Below are 22001 nucleotides of genomic sequence, written 5' to 3'. Positions count from 1 at the left end.
CGGAAACAGCCTCCAGGCTCCGAGCCATCAGCCCAGAGCCTGACGCGGGGCTCGAACTCATGGACCGCGAGATCGTGACCTGGCTGAAGTCGGATGCTTAACCGACTGCGCCACCCAGGCGCCCCTAGTTAATTTTTTTTTTAAAGAGACATTAAACTTGCCTGGTTTAAAAATGTTTTTGGACATTCATGCGTATTGAACAAATACAATATGCTAAAATACTCTTCGCTTCAACATGGTTAAGTAAAAGTGAGAGAGAAGAACAGGAATTGGAGAAGGAAAGGGAGAGAAGAAAATAGAAGATAAATTTAAAAAGAAAAAGGAGGCAATGTGGCAAGGAAACATCTAGAAGGAGGCTCTTGTGACATGCCGCGGGCCACTGGACTGTAGAATTCCCACGGAGCAACCTCTGATTAGCATGCTGTGAAAAATTTAGTATTTCCTTTTTGAACCTTCGGACTCTGTTCCCTCCAGGTCGCCAAGCTCGCCCCCTATCCTGTCAACCTGCAATGGGCATCCAACTATACACAGGACTCTGTGCGAGGCTCTGGGGTTGCAAAGATGTAGGACACCAGGGTGTCCCCATGGTGAGGATGAAGCAGTGAGAGGAGAGGGGCGGGGCAGCACCCCAGCCTGGGTGGGGGTGGGGGCAGAGACTTTTAGGAATGGGCACCAGTTGGGCTGAGTCCCCGCCAGAAGGCAGCGGTGGGGTGGGGGCATACCTTACAGAGCAAGCAGCAAGGCCAAGGGTGCAGATGATCCTGCAAAGGCCCCAGGTTCGGGGATCCTGGTCCCCAGGGTCCCTTTCTCTATAAGCGCCTCCCGGGGTATGTTGCTGGAAGAGAGGGCAGTTCTTTTTTGGTCCTTGGAAATTCTGCCAGATATCCCTTCCCCACTGCCCCCCGACCCCAGCAGCTAATGGGCTACAAGTCCTAACGGTTCTGCTCCAGTGAGGCTCACCGGCCCGGCCTTCTCCATCCCCAGGCCCCAGGATGGGGCTGGGTTAGTGTCCTGGACCTTAAGCATCGCCCTTCGTGGAACATAAGCCTCTGAGGCTTTCGTAGCTGGGCATCTCCGGTCACGCTCAGCCTGGCTTCCGAGCGCGCCGTCTTCCCAGATCCAGGAGTCCCAAAGCAGGAGGCCAAGACCCTGCCTCTTGGGGGTACAATCTCTGTGAGAGCAGGTGGAGGCAGAACATTCCCTTTTCCTCTTAGGACTCTCTTTTCTGACAGCAGCCACCGGGCACAGCCTTAACGTTGTCTGATAGATGCTGAGTTTCCAGCTGGGGGACCCTGAGTTGGGATTTCTAGACGGCACAGTGGGACCCAGCCAGGCCTGGCCCATCCAGGCTCCCTGAGCCTCACGGACGCCCGCAGCCCTGGTGGCCAACTTGATTCGGGGGACTGAATCACCACCAAACACCAGTGCGACAGCCCAGCTTCCTGTGCACACAGCCGGTGGAGCTCCTTCTCCCCCGCAGGGGTACGCGCCCCTGGCCCCCCGCCCCCCCCACCTTCCACACACACGCCCATCCGTGCCCATCTGCCCACTCCTGGGGCCAGAGCTTGCCTAGCAGGGCGCAGCAGAGCCCTGCTGAGAGGCGGGCAGGAGCCTCTGCTCCAGGAGCTGGGAAAAGACATCTGAAGCTGGGCAGGGCTTTATCTGGGAGCAGGCGGCTGCTGAATAATGAATTCTGACTCTGAGCCTGCGCTCCCAGGCTGCACGCAGGGTGCACAACACACACACACACACACACACACACACACACACACACACGCTGGGCTGACAACTTGGAGGGGCGGGGGCTGGCAGGGCTTTGAGTCTCTGTGATCGCTGGAAGGAGCAGCTCTCTGGCTCGGTTGCCTTGGTCTCTGTGGGCAGCATCAGAGGGGGCGCAGGAGGAGGCGGCGAGGGAGGGAGGGAGGCGTGTGAGCCGAGCTGCACCAGGCTCTCTCCTTCTCCAGCTGCTCCCGCCTGGCAGCGTCCAGGCTCTGCACACCAGCATGGCCCTGTTTGTCCACCTCAAGACGGTTTCGGAGCTTCGGGGCAGGGGCGACCGGATCGCCAAAGTGACTTTCCGAGGTAGGGAACCCCTGGTCTGAGAGGGTCCCCAGCTCTGCGCTGATGGGGATGAGGCAGGGCAGAGAAGATGGGTGGGAAAAGAAGTCCTAGGAGGGTTGGGGTGATGAGGCTTTTCATGGGCAGCTATCTGCTCCTGGCCCGGCTGGCCGTTGTGATTTCCTGAAAATCAGGGTGCCCTGTGTTTCCATGTCTGCATCTGTGTGTCCCTCGCTGCACTTGCCAATGTGGAATGTGCCTGGCGGGGTGCAGGGTCGTCTGCCTGCGGGGGTGTCCTGGGGAGGTGGAAGTAAGGACCCCATCTCCGAGCTCAGGGGGTCCTGCGAGCCCCACCGGCTTCCCCTGTCAATTCTCTTCTTATCCTCCTCCTTTCTCGTGCATCCAGCAACCATCTACTGTGATCTGTGTGCCAAGGCCGGGGGCTGAGCATGACCCAGGCCCTGCCCTTGAGGAGCCCACATCCAGTGGGACAGGAGAACCAGGGGGCAGACGAGTAGGACAGGTGTGTGATATGATGAGGATGGGGACAAGTACAACACGCGAGCCACAGAAGCAGTGCCCCAGCCCAGGCTGGGGCAGGATGGTCCAGGAAGGCTTCCTGGAAGAGGTAGCCCCTTGGCTGAAACCCGAGGGACCAGCAGGAGGGAGCAAGGCGAGGAGGTGAGGGCAAAGCAGGTGCAAGAGACAGGATGCTCATGGCTGGGGGAGGAAGGAACTAGAACATGGAACAGGGGAGAGACCGAGGACCCATGAGGCTGGAGCCCAGACCGAGCGCAGAAGCTGAGGCGGCAGAGGCCGGCGGAAGCAAGGAGGCGAGACTGCCTTCACCCTGAGGACGGCGGGCAGCCCCTGAAGGTTTAAGTAGAAAAAGTAAGGCCAGGGTTACCTGTGCCACCCCCCTCTGCTTCCCAGCCCTGGGGCCGGGGCATCTCTGGTGGCCTTTGGCCAGAGGCCAGAGCCCTGCTCACCAGACACGGCCCTTCCTCCCAGAGAGGGGGTGAGATTGGGGGTGGGACAGGAGCTGAGAGAACCCCACCAGACTAAAGAGCGAAGTGAGCATCGGGGCCCGGGCGGGACGCACATCCACACCTGGGTTAGGAGGGAAAGGGGTGACCAGGGGCAGCAGCCCCGGTGCCCGCATCACCCTTCAGTTGGACTGGCTCCGGCAGGAGGTCCGCGTTGTGCACTCTGCAGCCTGTTGTGCACGGAATCGGGAGGGGGGCAAGGGACCGCAGTGTCCCCGCTGGCAGGTGCGAGAGGAAGGGCCGGCAGGCTGCCTGTTGCTTCCCACACCAGCCCAAGGACGGCTTTGTCTGCAGCACCCTGGATCTCTGTGTGCCACCTGCTGGCTTTAGAAAAAGCAAGTGTGTCCTTTCATGGGTGAAACGTGTCCCTGTGTTCCACAGACAGCACAGTATTTGGCTGTTTCGCTACGGATGGCTATGCTGTCGGGGCCCCGTCAGGACAGTCCCTGGCTGCGCAAACCAGTCCCGTTGGCAGGCAGAGAAACCAAGGCCCAGTTGTAGAGAGATCTGCACGGCCTCAGTGGAGGGACTGAGACGTCTCACCCCCGGCCCTGGTTGCTCAATCCTGCAAGCCCCTTTACCTCTTCCTGGTCAGCTGGGGGTGAGCACCCTACCTACCTGATGCCCACCTTTTTCTTTGAGCAGTAGGGCCGGCCCTCCAGCCTCAACTGACCACACAGGAATTTGCCTCTTTGCAACCTGTGCCCTCTGGACTGAGTGGAGAGATCCACTTCCACGCTCTGTACCTGCAGCAGGTGGCCAGAGACGGAGCTCTGGGGAAGGAGCTGGGCAGCAGGGATAGGCAGATGACAAGGAGATTTCCAGAAAGAGTCCTTTATAACAACCAGATATTTCTCAGCCATTCGTCTGCTGCAGCCAGCCGTTGACAACCATAGATACTTCAAAAGACCAACACTAACAATTCAGAGGAACCGGCCCAATCTAGAATGTTCCACAGCACCTCCTGGCATACGCAACCACTGATGTCCAGGCAAACAGCTGCAGGGGGAAATGAGAAACTGGAGACCAGCCACAGGGAGATGTTGGCCCCGAGTTCCCCTAATCCCTTGAGTGAAGTTCAAAGTTTGGGTGGGGGAACCCTAGAGAGTTGTGTTTATCGGCAGTGACCCTGGTAGACCAGATGACCTGGCTGGAATATAGCTTGACTTTCTGTGCTGTGCCACCCAGGAGCCCTATGGGGCTATGGTGGAGAAAGCTCTAGATATGGGATCAGAAGCCCTGGGTCGTACCTAGGTTCTGCCACTCCCTTCGCCTCTTTGATCCTCAGTTTCCCCATCTTAAAAATGGGCATGTTGATAATATCGACCTCACCAGCTTGCTTCTGTGAAACAACAGGTGTTGGAAGAATTTAAGGAAGGAGCATTCAGATGACTGACAGGTCTGTGAGGCGCCCATTCTAGTGCTGCTTGGGGCAGCTACGGGATCCTGAGTCCTCTCTTCTCCAGCCCAATTTCCTTCTTCTGTTGCCCAGGAGCAGGAGAGAGGGCACATTGTGAGATACAAAGAGGAGAGGAGAGCCCTTCTGAGGGCTTCCCGACCTGTGCCGGGAGCAAGCAAACTGGGCGTGGCCTCTGCTCCGTAGGGACCCCCTGGCTAAGATGATCCAGGCCCGGAGCAGACTGCCCCTGAGACCCCTGTTCCAATGTGGGCTGGGCAAGCACCAGCTGTGTCCCTGGCCATCCCTCTGTCCCTGCCACTGGGTCAGCTGGCCGTCCCACCTTCAAGCTCACACAGTGCTCACCACCCAGCCCTGTCTCGAGCTCTTAGCTTTTACTACCCCAACGGTGGCTCCTAACATGATCCTGCCCTTACTCATTAATTCACTGGCCGTCCTGATATCTGTGGACAAGCCTAGGACCCCGGAGGTGAAGACACAGCCCCTGCCTGCCGGAGTTACAGTCCATTGGGTCAGACAGAAGACACAGAAGGCTTGGCCCCCGGTCCCAGTGGTGCACGCTGGGACCCCAGAGTCCCAGAGCCTTGGCCTCCCATGAACAAGATGAGACAATGGTCCCAATTTAACTCAGAGGACTGCAGCCAGAATCAGGAGTGTCTAGAAAGGAGCCATCTTGATGGCAGGTGGCTACTCAAAGAGAAACAGTATTCACCTGGGGTTTGTCCTTTTTCAGCTGCTAAAATAGTTCTTGGCACCCATCAGAACCAGGGGACACAGGATGGGAGGGTCTCTACATCCCTCTAGTCCAACCTTGTGCCCAGTACTCAGCCCATCCAAACCTGGGGAAATGGTGACAGACTGCCTGGGACAAGTCCCTGAGCTTTCTGGCCAAGACACCGGGTTTGGGGGTTGGATGTGTGAGATGGGTGCTGTCTGGGGGCTGGGTCTGATCTCCACTTAATTCGCCAGAACTGGTGATAAAGGTCTGCTTTATCAAGGCTTCCCCCTCGACCCAGAGACTTCTCTCTCCTCCTCCCCCCACCCCCCCCACTGTATTCCTGTAACTCTGAATTTCCTGCGATTCCCCAAAGATACAAGCCCAGTATATCTCCAGACCTTGAGACATTCGTTTCTTTTGCCCAGAATGGCTCCCGCCCTCCCTTTTGAAGACTCCCATTAATTCTATCCTCCCTTCAAGACCCAGCTCACATGTCACCTCTTCTGTGAAGCCTTCCCCCTCCCTTGTGGTACTGTGTGCATACACCTGCCACAGCTCAACTAGGGCACTTGGTATTCTAGAAACTGCCCCAGTTCTGGATGCTGCACCCGTGTCTGAGCACCTTTAAGACAGAGGTCTCACCTGAGCTAGCCTAACTGAGCCCCATGCTAAGCACTGGGTCCCACCATCCAAATGAGTATGAAACAGCCCCTGTCTTTGAGTCTTCGCTCACTAGTGGGTTGTCAATCTTCCACGGTGGCACTGCCATTCTTGGGTTCAATGTCCCCAAATGTGAGCCCCCCCCACCCCCACCCCAGCTTTCTATCCAAGGGGGATCAGGGACTGGAAGAGGCCTCGGAAGCTACGAACCAAGAACCCTCCATTGATGTCCCAGGCCAGAGGGGCTTTGGGGACCCCAGAGGGAGGCTGACCTCATTCTCTAGCAAACACTGGGGAGTCCGGCTCCAGCCCACGGGTCAGATGTCAAAGGGCCGCACGTGGCCCCCGCCCCTCACAGACCGTGCTCTCTCTAAACACTGCTGCCTACAACACATGGTACAGGGTGGGGCTTAAAAGGCAAACCAGGGTCTCCTTATTGGATAGAGGAGCAGAGGCGTGTGCAGACATAACGGGGAAACGTTGTCCTCAGGAGGACCAAGGCGCTCCTCGCTGTGGGACAGGAAGTACAGCCTGTTCAGGGGATAGCAGCTTACTTGGAGCACATCCGGAGATACAGAAGGAAGCTTGAGGGAGGGTCCTGGCTAGAGGCAAAGACTTTCTGGGTGAGGGACTAACCAGAGGCCAGAGAAAGGAAATCCCAGTTAAGTGCACTGACTGGGAAGCCACAGGTTCGGCTGGAGGAGAGGCTGCAGGAAAGTGGACGGGGAGGGAGATAAATCAGGATCCTTGGGGCCAGGTGAGTGACAGCGTGCTGGGAGGGGGTGGGGCCCCGGCCTAAGCACTGGGGACAAGGTGGCCTGGCTGTAGGGACCACCTGGACTCCAAATTAGATTTTTCCCCATTAAAATGGAGGAGATCTCCCTCTTGAGAATAAATACGACTTCTCTCTGGAGACTTCTCTGCTATCCCTGGTGAAGGAGGCAGGGTCCCTCAGTGCCCCCAGTCCTAGGAGCCACTCCCAGGATGCCTGGGCCTATATGTGCACTGTGGCCCAGCCCCGTGCCTCCTCTGTGGGAGGCTGTGGGATAGGTGTTTCCCCCCACGAGGGGGTGGGCATTGCCCCCGCTGAAGGGGACAATTGGAGGGGACCTTCAGGACAGCCTCTGCGGTCCACGGCTGGCTGTGGACCCAGCTCGTGCTTTTGCTATGCCTCCCACATCCTCCATTGTACCCAGCACACACAGGCCCCTCACCACCTGGGGGTGGGGACAGATCTCCTCTGTCTAAATTCCAGGTGGCAAATGTCCTCCCCCTCCCACCCAGAGCAAGCCAATGTAGGCAGAGTGCACCGAACATTCCCCAGGCTTCTCCTGCTTTGATGAGTGTGTTTTCATGATATGGAAATGACCATTAAATTGTCTTCTGCTACAAAGGCCCTCAGCAAAAATGCTGCTGGAAATGCGCTCAAGAATCGATCTGCAAATAATTCCCCTGAACTGTACGTCTTCCTTGGCTCTCTGATCCACCCTTACTCATAACATAAATGCTACATCTCTCCCACCGATTCCCGTGGCTGTGTTCGATCCCTTTTTTATTAACTTTTTATAATGGAAAGTCTCAAATACATGCAAAAGCTGGGAAAGTAGCGCCTTGGCCCCCAAGCTCTCCCCTCGCAGTCTTAACAACCATCAACTCCTGGCCAATCTGGTCCTGTTTGTTCTCTTTCCCACTCCCACACCCCACATTATTTGGAAGCAAAGACCAAACACCATACTGTTTCATCTGTAAATATTCAGTACGTAGTTAGAAAAGACAGACTCGATCTATTTTAACCCACAGATTACATCTTTCCTAAAAAGGAATAATTTCTTAATATTATCAAATTTCTAATTGTCTCATCGGTGTCATAATTTTTTCCAGTTCATTAATAGCTACTTTTTTTTTTTAAAGTTTATTTATTTTGAGGGGGGGGCATAGAGAGAGGCTGAGAGAGAGAATCCCAAGCAGGCTCCTCACTGTCAGTGCAGAGCCGGACATGAGGCTCAGGGCTCAAACTCTCGGAACCGTGAGATCATGTCCTGAGCCGAAATCAAGAGTCGGATGCTCAACTGACTGAGCCACCCAGGCATCCCTGAAAGCTATATTCTAACTTGTTTGGTAAATCAAGTATTTTATCATTCGTTCACTCATTCTGTCATTCATCCAGAGGATCATATTGGGTGAGGGCCAGCTATGTGCCAAGTGTGATTCTAGACAGTGGGGTGATGGCAATAAATTAGAAAGACGTGGTCCCCGCCCTCCAGGCAAAGACAAGGCATGGCACAGGTCACCATGAGCAGCATGATGAGTATTCTGGAAAGGGAGGTACAGGTGCAAGGCAGCATGAGGCAAAGGAAGCCTACTCAGACCAGGAGTTCTGGACAAAACCTACGAAGGACCCCGTTCTGGGCAGAAGGGCTAATATCAGTCCAGATGTGACGGTGTGGATCCTTGTCGAGGGTTGAGGGAGCTGGAAGTGTTTGCTGGGGATGGGGTGGGAGTGGCGCGGTGGGGAGGCTGGGGGCAAACACAGTCTTCAGTATCACACTGTGCAGTTTAAACTTCCGCTTTGTAAGTGAATGGGAGTCGATGATGCTTTTAGCAGGAGGATGGGATGGGGACATCTGGTTTTGGAAAGGACATTCCGGATGCCAGGACCCCAGGCCGGGAGCCTCAGGGAGGAACCTGGGGCAGTGGTACAGATGGTGGGTGGTGCAGGAGGCCGTGGGTCTGGAGAGAAGCCATGACATTGGTTCAGAGAAGGGGTAGTGAGTTGGTAGTGAGCAAGAGGGCAGGACGAGGGTGGCTCTGGATTCCGTACTTGGGTACCTGGATGAACAGTGAGGCCACCGATGGAGCAGGGTAGCATGGAAGGAAGAGCGGGTTTGGGGGCAGGGGGCACAGAGAGGAATAGATTTGCCTGTCAGCCATTCTAGTGAAAATGCCCTCCAGGAAGCCAGAAATCCGGTTTAGTACAGTGAGTGCCCAGAAGGCGGGTGGAGCCCAGTGGTGTGGGAACCCAGGGGGTACGTTGAAGGTCAAGAGAGGGTGAAATATGCTTGAGTCCTTACAGGGCTGCTTTGGGGTCAAGTGAAAAAGGTGATATACACGAAAGGCTCTACCCGCTGTAGGGTTTATGCAAATACAAGGATTCTGCTCTCCGTCCCGGGCTGTCTGAATGTTTCTCACACTGCCAGTTCCAGGAGGGTCTCCTGAGACGGAGAGTGTCATGTGATCATTTTTTACCTTCAGCCCTTGTCTACTTCCTGCCTGGACTGATCCACCCTCGAGATACTGGCTCAACTGTCTTTGTTTCTACTTTTTATTTTTTTCCCCCCAAAGCAGAAGGGCTCATTGGCTTAGTTGGGAATCAATTTCCACTCGCTTGCTTTACTTTTTTTTAAGCCAAGGTTTAAGATAAAATTGTGACTGTAGCTTTAACAATATTTCTACCCCGTTTAAGAATGTGAAAAGTCACTCTCCCACCGGGCTTTATTGTATGCCCAGTGCCTGGCACAGAGCGGGTACTCTGTGCAGTTTGTGGATCACTAGGACCTCAAGCTCCTCTAATCTGGCACGGTAATGGGGGAACCTAAGACCTGGCAGTTGCTGAGTGCGTGGCTGGCACTGTTCTAGGCTTGAAGGGAAACACTACCCTCTCTTTGCCTCCGTGCCTGGGTCTGAATAATAACAACTGGGGCCATCAGTTAGTTACACGGCAAAGTGAGAGTTCGAGTGAGCACCTACAAGGAAGTATAGGCTTAAGCTGGGCCAGAGAAATGGGGTTTATTATCCCTGACCTGTTCCTGCCTCTCTGATGAATCTCTGACACAAGGTTGAGTTTCTGCTGTGTGTACCTGGGTGTTAATAGGATGGGGCAGGGGGAAATACACGAGTGAAGGTGGAAATTATATTTGAATAAGATTCGTGGAAAGTAAAGCTTTGGAAGTGGCTGGAGCCTCCATCTGGCTGAGAAATGGGAGAAAGAGAAGAGACAACTTTCCCCTGCCGGAAACCCAGGGACTGCATAACCCAAATCTGGCTCGCCGAGTTGCTGGCGATTTTAAGAGAGCACATTATTTACGGAACACAGTTGAGAGGAAAGCGTTATTACAGGAGATAATTACAAACAACCAGACAAGATCATTAGGGATATAGAACATTGGACAACACCATCAACCGCCTTGACCTAATTGGCGTTTCTAGGACATTTCGCCCCAAACTGAAAGACACACATTCTTCTCAAATGCACATGGAACATTCATCAAGATAGACCATATGCTGGGTGATTAAATAAGTCTCAATATATCTCAAAAGACTGACATCCCACAAAGCGTGTTCTCTGACCCTAATGGGATTCACTTAGAAATTAATAACCATAAGAGATGTTAAAATCTCCAAATAATTGGAAATTAAACAATAGCCTTCTAAATAACCTATGGTCAAAGAAGTAAACCAAAGAGAAATGATAAGACATTTCCAGCTGAGTGATAAAGAAAATACAACATGTCAACATTTATAGTCTTAAATACCTATGGCAGAAAAGAAAAAAGTCCAACGTCGATGATCTAGGTTTCTGCCTTAAGAAGCTGCTGAAAGAAGATCAAATTAAACCCAAGTCTTAAAAACATCATGATAATTGAAATAAGCCAGACACAAAAGACCACATATCAAATGAATCCATTTAGTGTACTTGAAATACCCTGAATAGACAAACCCATAACGACAGAAAGTAAGTGAGTTGTTGCCAGGGACTGGGGCTACAGAATGGGGAATGACGGCTAATGAGTGTGGGCTTTCTTTTGGGGAGCACGACATTCTGGAATTAGATCGTGGTAAATGTTGTACAACTTTGTAAATGTACCCAAATCACTGAATTGTACGCTCGAAGTGGGAGAATTGTATGGTTCGCAAATTAGATTTCAATAAATAGAAATAAATACAACCTAAAAAAAAATATTAAATCCAAGAGAATTTAAAAAAGGAAACGAAAAAGCCAACAAAGCTGAAAGTTGACTCTTTGAAAACAAATAGGTAAATTGTAGCAAGAATGAACAAGAAAAAAACCCAAGAAAACACGAATTACCAATATTAGGAATGAAAACAGGGATATCATTTTATTAAAAAGAAAATAGGAAAATACCACGAATAACTGTATCTCAATAAGTGTCTACAACTCAGATGAAATGGACAAATCCCTTGAAAAAAACACTTGCCAAACTGACACATAGTTCAGGATCTATTAAAGACATGAAATTTAAAATAAAAATGATGGCGATTGTGATGGTACACTGCTTTCCCATAAAGAATGCTTTAGGTCTAGATAGAATTCACTGGTGAATTCTAGAAAATATTTAAGGAAGAAATGATACTAATTTTACACAAACTTCTCGATAATAGAGAAGGAAGAACACTTTGTAACTCATTTTATGATACCAAACCCTGATAAAGACCTTATACAAAAAGAATATTAGAGCCCAATATCCCTCATGAACAAGGATGTAAAATTCTTTTTTTTTTTTTTAATTTTTTTTTTTTCAACGTTTATTTATTTTTGGGACAGAGAGAGACAGAGCATGAACGGGGGAGGGTCAGAGAGAGAGGGAGACACAGAATCGGAAACAGGCTCCAGGCTCCGAGCCATCAGCCCAGAGCCCGACGCGGGGCTCGAACTCACGGACCGCGAGATCGTGACCTGGCTGAAGTCGGACGCTTAACCGACTGCGCCACCCAGGCGCCCCAAGGATGTAAAATTCTTAACAAAATATTAGTCAGTTGAGTAGCCATCCACGAAAGGGATGACACATCATGACAAGTGAATTTTATCCCAGGGATACAAGGTTCGTTTAAAATGAGAAAGCTAATCAGTTTCTGGGTGTTCTCAGTCGGTTGAGTGTCCGACTTCAGGTCAGGTCATGATCTTGCGATTTGTGAGTTCAAGCCCCGCGTCAGGCTCTGTGCTGACAGCTCACAGTCTAGAATCTGCTTCAGATTCTGTGTCTCCCTCTCTCTCTGCCCCTTTGCCGCTCATGCTTCCTCCCTCTCTCTCTCTCTCTCTCCCTCAAAAATAAATCAACATTAGAAAAATAAAATTAGAAAGCTAATCAACATATTCACCATATTAACACATTACAAGAGAAAAACCACCAAAAGATACAGAAAAGCTTTTGACAAAATCCAACATTTATTCATGATAAAACGCTCAGCAAACTAGGAGTAAGGGGGAACTTCCTCAATCTAATAAAGGGTAACTACAGAAAACATCCAGCTAGCTAGAGGTGCCTGGGTGGCTCAGTTGGTTAAGCATCCGACTCTTGGTTTCAACTCAGGTTCCATGATGACAGCATGGAGACTGCTTGGGATTCTCTGTCCCTCCCCTGCTTTTGCTCTCTCTCTCTCTGTCTCTCAAAATAAATAAATAAACTTTAAAAAATCCAGCTCATATCCTACTTAATCCTGAAACGTTGAACATTAAGATCACTAGCAAGGCAAGAATACTCACACACAGACTATGACCCCGTAATAAAAATAAATGAATTACTGATACATCAACAACATGGATGAATCACAAAAATATTACATTGACTGAAAGAAGCCAGACACAAAAAAGTACATTCTGTATAAGTCCATTTATATAAAGTTTAAAACAGGCAAAACTAACCTTTGGTGATAGAAGTCAGAGCAGTGGCTGCTTATGGAGGGTAGAGACTGATTGGAAAACGGGGTGAGAGAACATCTTGAGGAAATGGCGATGTTCTATATCCTGATTGTATGATGAATACACAGATGTATTCAGTTATTGAAACTCACTGAGTTGTGCACTTAAGATCTGTGAATGTAAGTTGTACCTCGTTAAAAAAAAAAAAAAGAAGCTAATCATACCTAAAATATCTAAAACTTGAAAAATATTACATAGCTTGGGAAGAAAATTGTTTCTGATTATAGACGACTAAAAAAAGCTACACAATGTGATTCACAGTAGAAAAGACCATTTTTATACTTAAGACATAACTTAAATGTCAAAAAGAAAAACAGGACCCTTTAATGGAATAATAGCCATTTTTTATTGGGTGATGAACTATGTACCAGGAGTGCACGCACTATCTTTTGCTCTAATTTAGGGATGAGGAAACTAACGAAGAAAGGCTAACTTCTTCAAGGGCGCATGGCTAACAAGGGGTAGAGCTGGGGTTTGAACTCAGAATGTCTCCCCGAAGAGCCTTACCACTATCCTGTGACCCCCTGTGCTTGTAAGGGACTTGACGCTTTACTGAGCTTCAGTTTCCAGTTCCAGGATGCAGGCTGGTCCAGGACAGTTGTCCCCAGTTTATAGATGATAACTCTAAGACTCCGTGGCGTGGAACCGCCAGCTCCAGGCATGGGTACAGGCCATGATGTCCCTGAAGCTTGTCCTCAGGACATTCTCCTTCCCCTTTAGATGGTCCACCACCCCACCCCGAGGTGGGGTGACGCTTTTCATTTTCCCCTTCGCCGTCAGAACTCGCCTGTCCTGTGTCCTGCTCCTTCAGGGCTCCGTTCTCCGCTCACACTGTCCTCTCTGCCTGGACGTCCCTCTCTCTCTCTCCCGTCTCCCCAGAGTCAAGGCCCAATGTCTTCCTTGATCTGCTAAGCTGAGCTCTTTGCTCCTTTTCCTGTATGTAGGCTCACTTTATTCATACTTTGTGCACGCCAGTGATGACATTTTGTCTTGTATAGTAGCCTTTTACGCGTCTGACCCGTCCGCCTCCCGGATTGTAATAAGCTTCTTCAGTCAGCGTCCCAATACGAAATATCTTTGTAGAACCCCACCCCTTCCTCCAGGGCCAAATGGCCTCACTGACACAGCAGGAGAAGACCCCCTGGCACGTGGGAGTGACTGAATGCACCCCAGCTAACAACCCAGTCCCTATATACCTGCCTTTTCTCAAGGTCTGCCTCTAGCAAGGTCAACTGTCTGGAAGAGGGAGCTGTTCAGTGCCAATGAGGCATTTGTACCCGTAAGTGGCATCACGTGAAAGCCTAGCAGAGCGCTCCATCCTGCAAATGAGACAAGAATTGAGCTCACCTTCATCTCGGTGAAGTGCAGGAGGGATATCTTCCAAGGCAAATGACATACCAGATACTTTTATTAAGCTTTGGACTCTTGAGTCCCTCCATCTGGGTGTATCCGATGCCATGGCACTTATTATAGTCGTGAACACAGAGTCAACCACTCAACCTTCATTTATTGACTCAGAGAGGAGTTTTTTCCAAACCAAACAGCTCCGCTATCCCAGGAGCAGCTGCCTCCGAAGGAAGGGAGGGTGCTCTTCAATTTTCCCCACCTAATCTCCTGCTCGCTCTATCCGCAAAGCCTCCTTGCTGCAAGGAACAGGCTATTTTCTTTCTCCCAAGCCTCATTCTCAATCTTCTCTGTGGCAAGAAAGGTGATTGGATATTGGGATTTTAACTGGTTTTGTCTCAAAGCCATTTAAAATGGAGCTGAAATGTCAACCGGATTGGTGTTGAATGGAGTAGATGGTTAAGTGGAAAGGAGCTTGAAAGGAGAGACAGGGTTAGTAATCCCCACTGATAACTTGGAAGGGGTGACAAGAGGTCCCTGGCTCTGTCTTAATGAATGCAAAGGACCCCAGGAATGATCCCTGCCACCGTTTGTACAGAACCTCCTAAAAGATGGCGTTTCAAAAATGCCTAAGGGCACTCTGTTCCTGTACAATTGATTTGGTTGTCTTAGCAAACCTTTTTTTTTTTTTTTTTAATATCTAGAGGTAGAATTTAGCTCATCCTGTTTGACAATATTCACTACATTTAAATCCCCAGAGCCGGAAGCAATGAGGTTTTCCTGCATTTTGAAACAGAGCCCTGATGTATATATTCTGCAGTGGCTAATGTCACCGTGTTTTACGTCGTCTCTAACAAGGCTGTAGGAAATACGCAAGGAGGGATGGGTTTGAGCCTCCGTGGCTTCATGCACATGTTGGACTGTCCCTCCCTGCCTCTGCTCCGGCTGGGCTGCTTGGTTTTCGCTCCGGGAAACCCTTGAATACTGCCAGGTACAGGCTCATTACGATCTTCTAGGATGAAGAGGCCTTTGATTATTCAGAGAGGCGGGTCCTTGGGGGAGCCCCAGTGCACACATATGCTCACCCGATTCTCCGTTTATATTGGATGTTTCCTGTGGGGAAAATTACAAGAAGCTCAGGCACCATCTCTCAGGTTTCCCTGTCCTCCCCCGGCTGCCTTGGGGTTCGTTGTTAAGATTTTTCTTTTTGGTTTTTTGTTTTGTTTTGTCCCTAGCTAGTGCTAAAGAGTCTTTATTCCCATCTGTCTACTTCACATCTATTTTCTGTAGCTTCTGCTTTACAGCTTCTTCCTCATTATCTGAGATGCAACCCTTCCCCAATATGCCCATCTTCCAAACACACACACACACACACACACACACACACACACACACACACATTCTTCCTCAGACCATGCACCTGCCTCTGACATCACACCCCCAGCCTCCCTCTTGTCAGGGAGTAGCTACAGACTGGCTCCTAAAAACCAGGCAGGCCCTGGAGATCTCTGTACCAACCCTCTTATCCTGGAAGTGAGGCAGCCAAGGCCAGGGGAGAGAAGTGGTTCCCAGGGTTTGAGCCCCAGCACAGTGCAGGGTCAGAGGGGGCTCACTCCAGTACCCCATGGCCTGGTGCTGGCCATGCTGGGTCACTGCATGCACCCCCTCTCCATTGCCAAGTCCTCTCCTGATTCCCCAGCTTGCCCTTCAGAACCAGAACTAGGCCTCAGAGTGGGGGGCTGAATTCAACCTTGAGACAGCCCTTCAATGACATGGACCACTGATTTAGGTTGGCAGGGATTTAAAAGCATTTTTTGCGGGGTGGGGGGGGCACCTGGGTGGCTCAGTCCGCCAAGCATCCGACTTCGGCTCAGGTCGTGATCTCACAGTGCGTGAGTTCGAGCCCCGCGTCGGGCTCTGGGCTGACAGCTCAGAGCCTGGAGCCTGCTTCGGATTCTGTGTCTCCCTCTCTCTCTGTTCCTCCCCCACTCACACTCTGGCTCTCTCTCTCTCTCTCTCAAAAATAAGGATTAAAAAGCATTTTTTTAAGAAAATAAAAGCATCTTTCTTTCAATTTCAAAAGTAAAGCACAGTCATGGAAAAAAAATTCGAACTTAAGCGTGCATGGTGGAAGGTCAAAGTATGCTGCTTTCAGTCTCTTCTTCCCCCTGCTAGCCCGAGGGGACCATTTTTAATGGTTTGAGATCTCTGCGTATTCACAGATAAAATACCTTGGTTTGGGTCTTTGGGGGTGCGGGAGTTGTATACAGGATCCTGTTATTACACATGCCACCTTTTCTTCCCCGCGCTGGTGTGCAATTGACAGACGATAATCATTTCTTTCTAATACCCCTATCTCTGGGTTTCTCCTCAGAAATTACACATTCTTCCCACATGCTCCACCCCACACACACCAAAAACCAACACTCCCCCCCCCCAAAAAAACCAATATTTAGCCTCCCTGCTTGTACCACTCTCTAGCTCACACAAAATCGTGCCTTGCGGTATGAGTTCTGTGGCATTGAACCGGCAGCCTCTTCCAGCTCCTACTAGACCATCTGTGCATTTCATCCACCCCTTTATCCTGAGTTTCCAGGGGGTAGCCTGGTACATCGTAGACTCCAGTGAACGTTTCTCAGAGCAAACCGAGCTGGCCCACGCGCCGCACACATTCGCCCTCCCCAGGCCCCCCAACCTGCCCTCCTTCTCTCCCAGTTCCGGTTCTTCCGGAAACAGGGCCGGTTGTGACTGGATGGGCCAGAAGGGCGGGCAGCTTTGCTTCTGCCCTGGCAGGTGGCTTATGGATGTGGGGTGCCGGAGTCTGGGAAAATGCGGGTCCATATCACGCTCGCTGGTACCCCGGGCCGGTGGGGAAAGGAGGGGGCGGCACGGCGGAGAAAGCCCCAGAGGCTTTCCGGTCCAAGGCCCACGGGACCATGAATGAGAGAGCCGGGGAAGGTGAAGGCCCTTGGCTTTGGGGGGAAGAAGGTGTGGGATGTGGCTGGTTGTGGCGGGGCCTGGCTTGCGCAGCAGCTCCCGGGCCTGGCTGCGGACACGGTCGCAGAGGCGGCTGCCGGCCGGCAGGGCGCCCGCGGCCGGCAGGGCGCCCGCGGCCCCGGGGACCAGGCTTCTGCTCAGGACAGCCGCAGGCCAGGGAGAGCCAGCGGAGCCAAGGGGACAGCAAAGGGCCAAGAAAGCCACCGGGAGAGCGGCAAGCTGGAGAAAAGAGTCCCGGGTCCCCTCTCATGTCTACCTCTGACCAGCCCGGGCCTTTTTTACTTTAGTGTTGCCACTCGTAAAATGGAGCTGATGGCAGTTAGGCCTGTGTCGCAGGGCTCCCGAGGCGGTCAGGGGAGACAACACGGGAACTTGCCACATCCTGGAGAGTGCAGCACAAGACCTGGGGCCCCTGGTTGGTGCCGTGCGAATCGAAATGCTGCAGTGGTGACTGCCAGGTGGGGAGGCCTCACCCCAAGCTTCTTGTTTTCTTTCCCCACCCAGGGCAGTCCTTCTACTCCCGGGTGCTGGAGAACCGTGAAGATGTGGCTGACTTCGACGAGGTAGGATGCCCCGGGGAGCAACTCAAGCCCCAACCGAGGAGCCCACTGGCCCCGCATTCCCTTCCACCCAGAGCCTTCTCAGGGACTTCCGCGGGGAGACACGGTGGGAGAGATTCCCCCGAAAGGTTCTTTTGAACCTCAGGCTTAGAGAGTCGAGTAAATCATGTGCCCCTGCTTATGGTGCATTATCTCAGTGTTCCTACAACCGTGCTCTGGTTTTGATGTATGTTTGCATGTATCGTGGATGTGTCATTCTCTTTTATCCCCATATTCCTTCCCTCCATCTACAACCATAGTAATGTGCTTAACGTGCATCTTTTGGTTTCTTGTGTGTTCTGACACAAATTTTTGAGTACGTAATTTTGTTTCCTTAAATGGCATTGTTAAAGTAAAATGTTACTTAAATAGATTTTACTTTACTTCACTGTGTAAGATTCTTGAGTTCCATCCACATTGCCTCACTAATCTGTTGCTTCTACCTGCTGCTCAGTACTCTATGGGCCCATCCAACACATATCAGGGTGTTCCTCCAGCCTGGTTCGTCTAGAACCCAGGGGGTTCCTGGGACACAGACTCTAAGTGATAAAATGGGGAAAATCCTGGTCCCACTAGGATGAGTTGGTCATCCTGCACATCCTTTGCCTACTTACTCCTCCAGAAAAGAACCTCCAGCTTGCCTCCAACCAACCCCCATCCCCACCATCAGAAATGCAATGACTATTCTTATGCCTTTCCCCTTTGGACTTGTGTGAACATTTCTCTGGAATATACAGCAGGACATGGAATTGCTGGCTCACAGGGGTATGCATACCCTTCGGCTTACCCAGCACTGCCATGGTCTACACTTCTACCAGCAGTGCATGAGGATCCCTGATTCCCACATCCTCATCTACACCTAGTGTTATTCAGCTTTCTGATCTTCATCAGTCCAACAGTGGTGTCTCACTGTTGTTTTAATAAGACATTTAAAGTTTCCTCTTTTGTAAATTGCCTGTTCATAGCCGTTGCCCTTTTTCTCTGTTGGTATAGCTGTCTTTTCTTTTTCTTACTGATTTGCAGTGGTTCTTTGTATGTCCAAGATATCAACCCCGTGTTGGATTTAGAGACTAAACATTTCTCTCAGCCTGCCACCTACTAACTTTGCCCCCTCATTGACTAGAAGTCCTTAATCCTGGTGTGTTTTCAAGTTTTGTTGAAGATGTCTTTCCAGTCTTCTAGGTTACAGATATATTTCCCTACATTTTCTGATTCTATGTATGTGGAATCTTTTACCTTGTGTGTGGTTTTAGAGAGGGATCATTTTATTTTTCTCCATATAAGAAGCCACTTTTCATGACATCAACTTGCTAAGCAATTATATTCTCTCCATTTATTGTATGTTAAGGTCTGTGTCTCAGCCTACTAATCTATCCCTTTAATCTGTTTGTCTGTTTTTGAACTTTCCCACACTGTGTCCATTAATATGGCATTTTTGTATGTCTTAGTATCTAATGAGGCAAGTACTCTCAAGGGAACTATTCTTTTTCAAGGTTGAACTATTTGTGGACCTTTATTCTTCCAGATCATTTTAAAGCAAGTTTATGAAATCCTTCCAAAACCCAACTGGAATTTGGATTAAATTTGCAAATTAACTTAGGAAGATATTGACTTTATAATATTAAATCATCTATTCAAAGATTTTTATACTATTAAATCATCTATTCAAATTATCCACCGTGTTTACTAGCATTTTTAGGTTTTCTGCATAGGAGTCATATAATCTTGATTATTTTCTAGATGCTTCCTGGTTTTGTTGTTATCACGAATGGTGTCTTACTTTTACTACATTTTTTAGTTGGTTATTACTGGCCTAGAGAAGGCTTTCCTCTCCTTTAGAAGTCCTGCTTTCATCTAAGTCTGGATGGTTTGGGGAGGGGGCTCTTCGGCCCCCTTTTCAATTTCTCTGTGTCTTCTTGTACCAGTTTTGGATTTCTATATTTTTCCAGACCTTTTGACGTTTCATCTAGGTTTTCAAATTTACTAGTACCTATTTGCAGGTAAAGTTTTAAAATTGTTTTAAAATCTTTTTTGTGCTCATGGTTATTTCCCCTTTTGTATTCCATACTGAATTTATTTGTGTCTTCGTTCTGTTTTTCTTGACCTTGCTAAAGATCCGTTTATCTTATTAATCTTTGTTAAGAACCAGCTTTTGGATCATTAATCTCTTCTGTTGTTCTCCATTTCATTGATTTCTGTCCTCTTAAATTATTTCTCTCCTCCTTGTTTATTTTGTTTTCCTCTGTGCCTCTTTTTGTAACTTCCTGAGCTGGGTGCTAAGCCTGTTATGTTTAACTTTTCTTATTTCTTGATAAACATGTTTAAAGATATAAAGTGTGCTCTATATACAGTTTTTTTAAGTTTATTTATTTATTTTGAGAGGGAGAGAGAGCATGCGTGGGGAGGGATGGAGAGACAGGGAGAGAAAGAATCCCTAGCAGGGTCTGAAATGTCAGTGCAGAGCCTGAAGCAGGGCTCAATCTTATAAACTGCAAGATCATTACCTGAGCCGAAGTCAAGAGTCAGACGTTCAACTGGCTGAACCACTCAGGAGCCCCTATACACAGTTTTAACCACATCCTACAAAATTTTATATGTAGTATTTTCATATCTTCAGCTTTAAACATTTTTTATACTCCTTTATGCTTTTCTTTTATTTTTTATTTAGTAAAAATTTTTTTTTAATGTTTATTTATTTTTTGATAGAGACAGAGCACGAGCAGGGGAGGGGCAGACAGAGAGGGAGACACAGAATCCGAAGCAAGCCCCAGGCTCTGAGCTGTTAGCACAGAGCTCAATGTGGGGCTTGAACTCACAAACCGCGAGATCATGACCTGGGCTGAAGTCGGGCACTCAACCGACTGAGTCACCCAAACGACCCATAATTTTCTTTTAAATCCAAGAGTTAACTCAATAAGAATATGTTATTTACTTTCCAAATACATATGATGTTTTAGCTGCTTATTTTTTTATTTCTACTTTTATTTCGTGATGGTCAAAAGCAGTCTGTATGATATTGATCCTTTGGAATTTATTGAGACCACAGTGATGGCCTCTATTCATGGTCATAAATGGTCCCTCTGCCTACAAGGAATGTGTTCAGTGCAGGATTCTCTAGAGACAGCAATGTCACTTCAAGCTTGTATGATGTAAGTTCAGTCTTCATATTTATACTATTCGGTTCTTCACATATTCTGCTTTATTTTTCTCTACTTGATCTATCAGTTTCAAAAATGATTGCAATGAAATCCACTTTTACAATTGTTGATTTGTGTGTTTCTTCCTGTGGCTGTCAGTTGTTCCTTGATGTGCTATGAAACTGTATTACTAGTAAGTTCTATACGTTCGTGATGGCTATGTCTAGTTGCTTATTTTTCTTTTTACTGGTATTTAATATCCTTCTTTGTCTCTGACAGTGTTTTTTCCATTACTATTTTATCAGATGTTAAGATTACTATCTCAGCTAATTTTGGTTCACTTGCCTGGTGTATCTTTTTTAATTCTTTTATTTTCTTGGTATATCTTTGTTCATGTTTCCATTTTCAACATTTCTATGCTTTTAAATTCAAGTGTGTCTTTTTAGGGCTTGCATTATTAGATTAATTTTTCTCACCCAATATGAGAATCTCGTGCTTTGATTAGCTTTTTTCATTTACATCTATTGTAATTGCTATTACTGTAATCGCTATTTTTATTTCTACTATCATTTTATTTTATATTTTCCATTTACTGAACTTTTTGTTTGTTGTTTTGTTTTCTCCTTTCCAGCTTTCCATTGGCTAGATCAGGTTTTCTTTTGTGAGGTGAAAAGTTATACCTTCTATGTTTGTTTCCCAGGCAGTCACCATTCCTTAGTCATGTTTATGTATCTCTGTCCATGGTTGAAAAACAAATCGGTAATTATAGCTCCCCCTATCATGACAAGTATTGTAATACTCTCCTATGTCTCTTTGATTTCCCTTCCTCAGCCCACACAGTCTGGATTATACATTTTTTAGAGAGTGAGAGAGAGAGCGTGCAAGTGGGGGAGACAGGCAGAGGGAGACAGAGAGAGAAAGAGAGAGAATCTCAAGCAGGCTTCATGCTCAGTATGGAGCCCACCCCGGGGCTCGATCCCACGACCCTGCCATCATGACCCAAACTGGAACCAAGAGTCAGAAGCCCAATGGACTGAGCCACCCAAATGCCCCTAAATTATACAGTTTTCATTCTAGGTTCTTATGAATGTGTCTTCTCCTTTTATTTGTCCAAGCCTTCTTTTTCTTTTTGAGGACAGTAGTAGTCTTTTTACCAAGATATCTGATCACTTTTACTTCTCCTATCTCTTGAAGCCTCTCTTGGCATTGATTTTCTTCTTATTTGAGTACTTCCCCTAAAAGCGGTTTCAAATTGGGTCTTTGTGTAGCAAACCTTCTAAAGCTTTGTAAATCTGAGGACAGTTTCG

At 48.8% G+C, this 22001-nt stretch overlaps 1 protein-coding gene across 7 annotated transcripts in view; it reads left to right on the top strand.

Moving 5' to 3' along the window:
* Positions 1-1924: 1924 nt before the first annotated feature.
* OTOF (otoferlin) overlaps positions 1925-22001 on the top strand; it is a 93907-nt gene continuing 73830 nt past the window's right edge. For 5 of the 7 annotated variants that reach the window (XM_086700186.1, XM_086700185.1, XM_086700179.1 and 2 more), the window contains exons 1-2: positions 1925-2082; positions 17463-17521. In XM_086700186.1, coding sequence (XP_086556312.1) covers positions 2004-2082; positions 17463-17521 — 138 coding nt within the window. In that variant the 5' untranslated portion in view covers positions 1925-2003. The remainder of the gene's footprint in view (positions 2083-17462; positions 17522-22001) is intronic. The other 2 variants (XM_086700181.1, XM_086700182.1) reach the window with 2 other exon arrangements.

The sequence above is a fragment of the Puma concolor genome, chromosome A3 (assembly GCF_028749965.1).
Source record: "Puma concolor isolate L17-30 chromosome A3, mPumCon1.1.hap2, whole genome shotgun sequence".
Taxonomy (NCBI): Eukaryota; Metazoa; Chordata; class Mammalia; order Carnivora; family Felidae; genus Puma; species Puma concolor.
Note: the sequence above shows the minus strand (reverse complement) of the source record. Positions and strands in the feature narration are given on the sequence as shown.